This window comes from Triticum aestivum, chromosome 7D (assembly GCF_018294505.1).
Source record: "Triticum aestivum cultivar Chinese Spring chromosome 7D, IWGSC CS RefSeq v2.1, whole genome shotgun sequence".
Classification (NCBI taxonomy): domain Eukaryota; kingdom Viridiplantae; phylum Streptophyta; class Magnoliopsida; order Poales; family Poaceae; genus Triticum; species Triticum aestivum.
Genome location: NC_057814.1, coordinates 144,229,794 through 144,240,442, shown reverse-complemented (window position 1 = coordinate 144,240,442; position 10,649 = coordinate 144,229,794). Strand labels below are relative to the sequence as shown.

The 10,649-nt window shown below is 55.2% G+C and overlaps 1 protein-coding gene across 4 annotated transcripts; it reads right to left on the bottom strand.

Moving 5' to 3' along the window:
* Positions 1 to 4,670: 4,670 nt before the first annotated feature.
* On the bottom strand, positions 4,671 to 8,294 carry LOC123165927 (B3 domain-containing protein Os03g0620400). Of its 4 annotated transcripts, none has more exons than XM_044583683.1 (7): positions 8,144 to 8,260; positions 7,915 to 8,021; positions 6,731 to 7,025; positions 6,456 to 6,647; positions 5,820 to 6,345; positions 5,511 to 5,716; positions 4,677 to 5,358 (listed from the first exon to the last, which is right to left on the bottom strand). In XM_044583683.1, the coding sequence occupies exons 3-7, from the start codon at positions 6,809 to 6,811 to the stop codon at positions 5,086 to 5,088; spliced, it is 1,278 nt and encodes a 425-aa protein (XP_044439618.1). In that variant the 5' UTR covers positions 6,812 to 7,025; positions 7,915 to 8,021; positions 8,144 to 8,260; the 3' UTR covers positions 4,677 to 5,085. The 4 variants fall into 4 exon arrangements, with proteins under 4 accessions (XP_044439615.1, XP_044439616.1, XP_044439618.1 ...); XM_044583682.1 differs by having other exon boundaries at positions 8,134 to 8,258; XM_044583680.1 differs by lacking the exon at positions 6,731 to 7,025 and having other exon boundaries at positions 4,671 to 5,358; positions 8,144 to 8,294.
* Positions 8,295 to 10,649: the final 2,355 nt, after the last annotated feature.

Genomic DNA, 10,649 nt, shown 5'->3' with positions numbered 1-10,649 from the left:
ACACAGAAAGGACAAAAGAAGACACAAGGAAAGATGTGCTCTTACGCGGACATCGTCGGCGGCTACTTCGGGGCCCTCCGGTACCGGGCTGCCTTCGCGGCGGCCCCCTCCCGCCTGGTCGTCGCGGCTGAGCTCTTGGGCTTCTTCGGCCGGCCGCCTTGCAGCTGTGTCCTAGCTCGGCGCTTCGGTGCGCCACCTGGTGCGCATGGCTCCGCTGAGGAGCTCGCCCCGCCCTGTTTGCAACCGGCTGATGCCGCCTCCTCCACCAGAGCCGCCTGCCCCATCGCCACCGCCTGTGGCGTCGTCTTCCAAGGCGGCTACCCCCAGGTCGGGGTCGTCCGCGTCGCTCACCGCTCGGTCCGGCAGGATCTCCTGGCCTTGCGCCGGAGCGTTGGCTGCCGACTCGGTCGTGAGGAACTGCGACGCGTCGGACTGATCAGTCGGCAAAACAGAAAATCGGCAGAAGAATAAAAGACCAAGAAAGAAAGGAGACTCGGGAACTTACGACAGGAGGCGGATGCGCACGTGAGTACGGCCGCTTGCCGAACCGCCAGTCCGACTCCGAGATCTTGAGGTTCGCAATCTCGTGCACCATGCGGGCCACCTCCGTGGCCGGCATCTCCCGGGTGGACAGCTGACACTGGTCTCGGTGCCCACTCATCTGACTGATCATGTGAGGCCGGCCTTGGAGGGGGAGCACCCGACGCACCACGAAGGCGGTCAACAAGTCGGACGCCTGGAGGCCCTCCAAGTCCGTCATCTCCTTAAGCCTGGCGATGGCAGAGGTGGAGGCGGGCGACAGGTGTTTTGGCTTGAAGGTCCAGTTTGTGCGCGGCTCAGCAGGCGGGCCAGCTTCGTAGTCCGGTAGGTTGATGAAGTCCAGCGCCGGGTTGTCATTCTTCACATAGAAGTACGACTTCTGCCACAGCTTGACGGACTGGGTCAAGGTGATGGACGGGAAGCGGTTGCCGGCTCCTGGGCGACGTACCGCGACAAAGGCGCCACACTGCGCCGCCTCGTCCTTGGCGGAGACGCCGAGCTTGGTGTAGAAGAACTCCCCCCATAGCTCGAGTGTGGGGAGAACACCGAGGTAGCCTTCGCACAGTGTGACAAAGGCCGACAGCAGCACCACCGTGTTCGGTGTGAGGTGGTGCGGCTGGAGATGGTAGAATTGGAGAAAGGAGCGGAGGAAGCCGCTCGCCGGCAGGCCGAAGCCCCGGAGGAAATGAGAGCGGAAGATGACGTGCTCGCCTTCCTCCAGCGCCGGCGAGATCTCCTTTTCCGGCGGGACGCGCGCCTTGACGTAGCCCTCGCCGGGTAGCTGCCGCGTGTTGCGGAGGTAGGTGATGTGGTCTTCAATGACGTTGGAACCGTCCCAGTCGCCGGCTCGCGCTCGCGCCATGGAAGTTCGAGGTTGACGGAGCAACGGCGCGGAGGAAGGGCCGGACTTGGTGACGACGGGCCGCGGTGGCACTTCGGCATGTTGCGGGAGTGCGGCGGCGGCAGAAAGAGAGAGGAGGAAGAGCAGAGCAAAGGGAGAGGAGGGCGCGTGAGCCAGAGCCACCCCTCTCCTCCCCCTACTTATAGCCCTGGGCAGCGAAGCTGATGGGATGGGGCGTGGGAATCGTGGGATTAACTGTGCCCACGACCCCGCACTAACCGCATAGTAATGGTGTGGAGTAATCACGCCCCGGAATCCCAACCGTCTGCCTCGGTCACAGCGGATCCGCGCGCGTGCCAAGGCCCCGTAGTGGTGGGCCCCGGCCTGCGGCAATGTCCCATCACGCGCGTGGGCTGGCAGGCGGCCTGGCCGGCTGGCACCACGTGGCACGCAGAAAGCCGGCAGCAAGCCTGGCGCCTGGCTGGCGCACCATCTGACTCCCGCCGCGACGTTTCAAAACCACCAGGCGGCCCGCCTGGTCATGTCCGGCTCCTGGCAGTCGGCGCGCCGGAAGACGGATGGAGCAAGATCAAATGAAGCGCTCAGAGTAGGAAGCTGCCGAGGCTCCTTCCTTTCACCAGCCACGGAGCTCCATCAGCTTCGGGGACTACTGTCGGAGTAATTGGCCACGGGTAGCCTCATCGGCCCCCATGGCGCTTCAAGACATCGGGGCCGGCTGCGTCCCTCAAGAACCAAAGACCTAAGCGCCGCCTTCTCACAGCCGGCTGGTCCAAGCGGCTGGCTGCCAGAAGACGGCAAGGCCCAGCAGGTGGCCACGAGGTGGGCCGACTCCTAGCAGGCGGCCCCTAGAGAGGCCGGCTCCTAGCAGGTGGCCCCAAGCGTCCTTAGAGTCTGTACCCGCATAAATACGATGAGACAGGGCGTGGCTACAGCGCGCCCTGCCACCCCAAATCCAGGGCCAAGCGTGGCCACAGTGTACCGTACCGGACGAAGATCTCCCGTCCGGCGCGGCACTGTTGCCACTCCCCCATGACATCACCCATGGCAGAGAAGGCCATGCCTCCACTACGGACTGTCGGTACGGTCCACAGGCGGTGGGCCTTACCTGTCAGTGAGAAGCCAGAAGGCGGCGAGCACGGACCAGTCGGCATGAGGGGAGGCCGACTCCTAGCAGGCGGCCCACCCCCTCCCTCAAAGTCTGTGCGCCATTAATCAGGAGATACGGGGAATGGCTACAGTGATCGCCCGCCAGGCGGTGGTACTATAGCCACGCCTCCCCTAACAAAGCACGCATCATTACCAGCCCAGCTACAGTGCTGAGCAGCCGACGAGACCCACGAGCGGTGGGCGCGGCCTATCGGCCAAGTACGAGACAGCCGGCGGGGCCCACCAGGCGGCGGGCCCCATCTTCCGGCGGAGAAGCCGGCGACCATAGACATTGACAGTCGGGTCCTACACCCGGCCGGATTACCTTTGTACCCCTGGGGGGTAGGCCTATATAAACCCCCAGGGCACCCATGCAAGGGGTTTAGACTCTAGTTCATACACACACATATAGAGAGAGAGGAAGCTAAGGCTAGCCTTGCTCTTCTTCTTCCCCTCTAGAGAAACAGCTCAAGGAGCAAGCTTGTAGCCACCATTGTTGCTTGCGTGATCATGCGGAGACCCCGCAGAGCAGGACTAGGGGTGTTATCTCCTAGGAGAGCCCTGAACTTGGGTAAGATCCGCCGGCGTGCATGTTTGCGCCTTATCCCGTTTCCTGGCACCGGCGACGTACTATTAGCCCCCTCCATGATAAGCCATCCTTTGGCATATGTCGCACGACACCCCCGACAGAAGGCCTCCTGCCCGCATCCCCCACCCTGACCGTCCGTCGTGGCCGGGTGCGCCACAGGAGAGGCATGGGCGTAGGCCTCTTGCCCGCGCCCCCTTCCCGGTCCGATCGCACCGCAGGCCCGCGGCACGACCACCTCGGCACTAGTCCTCGCCGGGCTCCTCGCCGGTGTAGAAGCAACACTCAGAGAGGTAGATCGTAGGGCCGCCTGCCCGAGATCATCTCCACCACCTAGGCACTACCGGGCGCCCAGATCAATTGCTGCTGGTGGTGTCGGTGGACTCTCCACCAAGGGTATCGCAGCAACAACCTCATCATCCACAAAAACATCAGCAGCAGCAAAATCCAGGGGAGGAAGCGACCTCTCAATCAGATCATCACTCTCCACCCGATCGCTCCACAATCGAGGAGGAGCAGAGGTAGGCTCGAACGAACCAAATCTCAACGTGCTCATGGGTGTCGCCGTCGAGGGTGATGTCCCTTTCTCGGATGCCGGCGCATCGGCACCCGGGGTGTTAGACTCATCGCGGCCACGGTCATCCTCTCGCACCTCCTTGTTCCTCGAGCCATCATCCTTATCAAGCATGTCAACATCATTCGCTGCCAAAGCCTCAGAGAAAAGCTCGGTGTCCTCGAACTCAATCTCGAGGTTATAAATCATGCCTCTGTGAGTCCACTTAACCACATCTGGCACGTACTCAATATCAAGGATACTAACAATCAACCTGGCCACCCCGTTAGCTCGGGTAAAGGCCATATCCACCATCTCGGTTTTTCCAACCAGCGTCCCCAGGCTAGCCGCAACTCGAACATCATTCAACGGCTTTGAAGGTGCCCCCGAGAATCATAGCCAAACCTGAGTGAGTGGTTTACCCTTTGGCTCAACCTTCTTCCACTCATGAAACTCATTGCTCATCTAGCTGTGAGTACATATATTAGGCAGGCAGAGGCAGGTACCCTGCACCCGATATATATTTACTTAGGGCCTTTATGGACGTTTTTCACATAAATTTTGCCAGGCTTCGCATTAGCCTTGCAACATAAATACGTAACTTCACATGAGACATACTCCCAAGTTTCCGGCAACGCAGCTACTTCTCATGTAAAGACCTACTGTCAGAACTCAGAACTATTGGCTAAGCAACTTATCACCAACACATCACTGTTGGTAAAGCATTTGAATTATGTCTTCTTACAAGATAGGATCAACTTGTTTATGATCTCAAGTCATTGTATTTAATATCTGGTTTTACTATTTGCTGCTTATCTGAAGTCTAATAATGTGATTTTCACAAGTCAAATATATACGCTAAGACGATGTCTTAATTCGTAAGTGTTAATTGCTTTGTTTACAGAATGAAGTACTTCCTGGGAATGGGCTTTTGTAAGAAAGATGTCTGCTCAATGACCTCTAGATTCTCCCCACTGCTGGGGTACAGTATGAGCATGTTCTGAAACCAAAGCTTGATTTTCTGTTACAAACCATGAAGAAACCACTTAAAGCAGTTGTGGAATATCCAAGGTACTTCAGCTATTCTCTTGAGGGGAGGATAAAGCCACGGTTTTGGATAATAAAGAGTGGAAACATAGACTGCAGTCGGACAGACATGCTTGCGAAAAACAACGAACTTTTTGCTGAAGAGTACCTGGGAATAGAAACATGAGTTGTGACTCCTCTACGGTCAAACATCAGCAGCAGAGGCAGCAGCAGCAGTACAGGTGGGTCAAGGAGGGTTCAGTGTTTCCCCATATTGCATTACATACTAGAGAGTTTGCTTAACATCAGGTCATGGGAAGGCATGATCAGCTGAGTTTGAAGCCATCATACTACAGACCGCACACAAACTAACTAGAGCTGCATTTCCGACTTGCGGATCAGATAGACCGTCATCGTGAGCCTCTCGCTGCTCCTGTCTACCAGTTCGACGAGGCAGATGTCTCCCGCCTCCATGCCAGCCTGCGAGACAAGGCCCCTCCAGCCTCCGTAAATCCGCCTCCCCCCATTATATCTCAGGACACTCAGTGTGGCAGGGAACTGGATATCGCTACCCTCCAGCCTAAGTAGGAGAGGTGTTTCTTTGAGCGGGAGATGACACGCCGAAGCATACTCCACGCAGAAACACTGTTCAGAGAAGAGCCCGTCAGTCAAGATGGCGATCCAATCTCTTTCAAGTCGACGATTAATTCAGCAAGAAAATGGTTCTAAATTTGTGAGCTTTTGGATGAGAAATGGACTGTGCATATTGCGCGTGGTATCTCAAGTTCTGAACTCACAAGCTTTGTTGGCCCTGGCCTCCCAACATCATGAGGCGTCATCACCTTCACAAACACAGGGAATTTAGATCCAATCGCCTGGACCTTCTCCTTAACTTTCTCCTCCTGTGGCTTAGTTAGACTCCTCCCAGATTGGGGCAATATGTAGGGCTTGTTGGACACAGGAGCTTCTAAACCGGCTTCATTCGACTTTCCAGCTTTGTGTCCTGAAAAACATGCCATACTTTCTTGTGGTGAGCATACGACAACCACAAGTCGATCGTCTAAACTATCGTAAATGGAAAGAAATGCACAGGGTAATTATAATACCATGACCTGATTTAGTAGAAGAGCAGGACGTTGAAGCCATCTTTTCAGCTTTTGCATGACAACTTTGTAGCGGCCTCTGCTCCCTCCTTGACGTCGTGGTGTCTTTTCCCACAACTTCATCATCATCACAACTCAGGTCAATAACTTCATCGTCAGAACTCAGGTCAATAACTTCATCGTCAGAACTCAGGTCAGCAACTTCATTGTCCTCAGAACTCAGGTTAGTAACTGTAGGCGGTAGTGGTGGGTTTTCTTGGGCATTGGAAGAGTTTCCCATGGCAAAAGTTTTCTCACTACCGCTTGGGTCAAGGACGAGAACTTTGAGGCGAGTTCCCCCCTCAATTATGAAAATGAGTAAGTCATTCTGTTGTATGCGCTGAGAAGTCACAAACCTATCCCACCCAGATTGGAGTACGATTTGATCCTCATTGTGCTTCTTTGCTCCAACAACGTATATACTCTTGTCAAGGGCTACAATCTTGACAACCTCCTCTTTGAACTGGCGCACAAGACTCAGTGGTATGTACTGCATGTACCCAAAAAAGAGAGCCGAGATTTAAAGACAGAATCTTGATCAACATGAATAGAGTAACTAACATAACCAAAAATTGATTTGGGAAACATGATGCAACTTACAACATGGCAGTCGTTCAACCTGACATTGCTCTCGTCCATGGCTGCCACAAAAAGAGGAAATCCAGACTTGATGGTATGAGCCCATTCTAGCAATTTACCATCTTGTTCTTTGGTTACAAAAGCTCCCGGGCAACATGGTATAGCCAAAGTGGGCTGAGCTATCAACATGTCCAGGATGAGGCACCGCTTGTTCTGCACATCAAGAAAAATGTTACAATTAAGATCACAAAAGCATAGAGAAAACATTCAGACTTCAAGATTCTGATCCACTTTACCATTCGGCACATGATGATCACAAGGTGGTTGAGAACAGGGCAAAAACTTGTCACGGCTGGATGAATTGAATAAGTGAACATTAAAGGTTGAATTCCCACAGTACACAAACAACATGGGGTTGTTCTCTTCTATGTGATTTGCATCCACAAATCCCCGCCACCCAGTCGTAAGAGTTATCCGGCCGAACTTGACGAATTTAACACTGTACGTGCGACCATCAGAAGTTTCAAGTTTGATAGGCTCGGAGTTGGGGATCATATCTCTCAGCTGGCTTGAGACCTCCCATGGTATGCACTGTCAAGGTTCACTTTGGTTAGAGTCAGATATAGGTTTCAACGTTTGTGAGCATTGAGTCTTACACTATTTGCAGGAAATGCAGACACAATTCAGATTGCATGCACTAGCAGAGGATTTGGAAAACAAACAAAGCAAAAGACTCATATGACCGGAACACACATTATAGGCTGAACGATTCAAGTTTACATTTAAATGAGACGATTTCATTACCAAATTGTAATTTTTGGTGAACATTAATATATAAATAGTCGGTATGTAGTGCATCGGTAGTGTACAGTACTAGTAATTATCTCCATAAGAGGCTCGCGCGCAGGCAGTAGTGTACTAAATCTAGCTCCACAAGAGCTACTACTAGCTAGCTTGCAGTACTAATGATTAGTTTGACACACATGTGCAGAGTAGGTGTTTTGCTGCTACCTGTTGATATGTTGTGAGTCAGTTCTTCCAAGCAAAATACCCTGAAGCAATTCTATCATGTATACGTGCTACCTATTCCAGACACACAACGTAGCTAAGAATGAAATTAAGCATTTTATGCATGGAAAATTTGAACACCCCAAAATAATCCTAAAAACTCCTCTCTAGGAGCAGCAACATTGGAAGCATTTTTTCCCACTTGCAGTACTGACCAATAAACAGTTTGACAGGCACATACAGAGTGTCCTTCCCCCTGCTACCTCTTGTTCATACATACGTTGTGAAACAAATTTTATCCCAGGCAGATTTTAGCATCCAACATTTTCATGGAATTTAACATTTTATTTTCAGCGAAATCTTGAGCACCCACCAAAAAAAAAAAACCCTCAAATTGGACCCGTGGTGGCGTCGGAAGGTAATGTAGAGAGGAAACTGAATCGGTCGAAGGAGGAGGAGGAGAGGTTGTCACCAGTTGATCTTTGTCGTCGGAGGCGAAGAGGACGAACTGCCTGGGGCGGCCGCCGCCGTGGTCGTGGTTCCAATAGCAGTAGCGCCTCCACTCCTCGCAGTCGCAGCCTGGACATGGACGCGCGCACGCACGGCGACCGCAGACCGTGTCAAGAAAAGACGGCCGGCGTCTCCGAAACAAGGAAGAAAAAACGAATGTCCATGGATGGGGAGGTGGCACCTCAGCTCACCTGGGTTGAATATCTCGCCCGTGTCCATGGATCGCCGCCGCCGCCTGCGTCGCCGACGGACGCCAAGATGCTTCTTTTCTTTGGTTGATTGATCGTACTGGAGCCCAAGGGTGTGAGTGGCTGCTCTCTCTCTCTCGGCAGGCTCCTCAATTACTTAGAGCATCTCCAGCCGTTCGGCCCCTCAGAGCGCCGAAAAATAGCGGCCTCGGGACGAGCCGGCGCTAGATCGCCCTTTGAGGTTCGGTTCGCTTCTAGTCACGCGCCCACGTCGCCGCGGGTTCGGCGAAGTTCGTTTTAATTTTTTTGCAAACTCGGCGACTTTTGCATGAACTCGGCCAATTTTCGATGAAATTTGTAAAAAAACTTAAAAACATGCATGAACTAACTTAAAAACGAACTAAAAAGCCTAGCCGCTGCCGCCACCTTTGCCGCCGCCGCCGTCTACATGCCGAGAAGCCTGTAGAAGCGGGTGTAGTCGCCGTCGTCGTCGTCGTCGCCGCGCGCCTCACCTGCGGCGTCCCTGCCGCATCCCTCGCCGCGGTCGCCGACAGCGCTTGACGGCCCGGCCTCGCCCTCGTCGTCGCTGTTGATGATGATAACGCCGCCCTCCTCGGCGACGCGGCGACGCTCCTTGGCGCGGCTACGGGCCTGGGTCTCCAGGTACGCCCAACGCTAGCGGCGCACCTGCTCGCAGACGTAGTCCTCCCTCGCCCATTTGAGGATGGACTCGTCGTCGGGGGCCACCATGCCGGCGTGCTCCGGCTTCACAGGGAGCATGTCCGGCTCGGGCTTCAGCCGGACCAGGCGGAGGGAGCGCCTCGTCGGTGTCGTCACATGCGAGGGCTCGTTGATGACGAGGGCGCCGCTGCGAGCGCGACGCCCGAGCGGTGTCTCCTCCGGCTCGGGCTTGACGGGGCGGAGGGCCGGCGAGCCGGAGCCCGACGACGAGGACGACCTTGGCTCCATTCGCCGCGGCATCCAGGAACTGCCGCGGCGGCGAGAGAAGGAGGGCCGCGTCGGGTACTCCAGCCGCGGCACATTGCCGGTCTCGATGTGGTCGAGGACGGCGTCGAGTGTGCGGCCGGGGACGCCCCACCACTCGCGCCGCCCTTCGGAGTTGAGGCGGCCGCGGGGGATGATGCCATTGACGGAGGCGGTCTGCTCCTCGCGGCGGCGCTGGAAGTACAGCGTCCACAGCGTTTCGCTGTCGGGCGCGTACCTCGGCTCGTTTCGCTGCTCCTCCGTCAACGACGAGCGGATGCGGGCGATCTCCGCCCGCCGTGCCGCCCCTTCGGGCACCGGCGGCACCGGGACGCCGCCGGCGCTCAGTCTCCAGGAACCAGGCACGCGCATGTCGGGGGGCGCCGGGTGAGGGAGTTCTGGATTAGGGGGTCCTCGGACAGCCGGACTATATACTTTGGCCGGACTGTTGGACTATGAAGAAACAAGATTGAAGACTTCGTCTCGTGTCCGGTTAGGACTCTCCTTTGCGTGGAAGGCAAACTTGGCAATTCGGATATGTAGATCTCCTCCCTTGTAACCGACTCTGTGTAACCCTAGCCCCCTCCGGTGTCTATATAAACCGGAGGGTTTAGTCCGTAGGACAAGAACAATCATAATCATAGGCTAGCTTCTAGGGTTTAGCCTCTACGATCTCGTGGTAGATCAACTCTTGTAATACTCATATCATCAAGATCAATCAAGCAGGAAGTAGGGTATTACCTCCATCGAGAGGGCCCGAACCTGGGTAAACATTGTGTCCCCTGCCTCCTGTTACCATCCGCCTTAGACGCACAGTTCGGGACCCCCTACCCGAGATCCGCCGGTTTTGACACCGACATTGGTGCTTTCATTGAGAGTTCCACTGTGTCGTCACGATAAAGGCTTGATGGCTCCTTCGATCATCGACAACGATGCGATCCAGGGTGAGGTTTTCCTCCCCGGACAGATCTTCATATTCGGCGGCTTCGTACTGCGGGCCAACTCGCTTGGCCATCTGAAGCAGACCGAGCGCTACGCCCCTGGCCGTCAGGTCAGGTTTGGAAGCTTAAACCATACCGCCGACATCCGCGGAGACTTGATCTTCGACGGATCTGAGCCCATGTCAGGTGCGCCACACAGTCACGACGAGCATGACTTAGCTCTGCCGTTGGACGGTGTTCGGGAGATCACACCTGTGGCTACTCCGGCCCTCAAGCCGGAGCAGATCATGCCGTCCGAGGACGGGTGGATAGACCCCGCCACGGAGGCCGCACACTCAGCGGCGATAGATCCGAATACTGACTTCACCTCCTATGAGACCTGTATTGCCGGACCCTTGGATTCGTCCCCGGCCACGGGCTCCGAACCGCCTGCGTCCGTGCCTATCGAATCTGATTGGGCACCGATCATGGAATTTACCTCCGCGGATATTTTTCAGCGCTCGCCCTTGGGCGACGTGCTAGATTCATTGAGGTCTCTCTCCTTGTCAGGAGACCCTTGGCCGAACTATGCCCGGCTTGAGTGG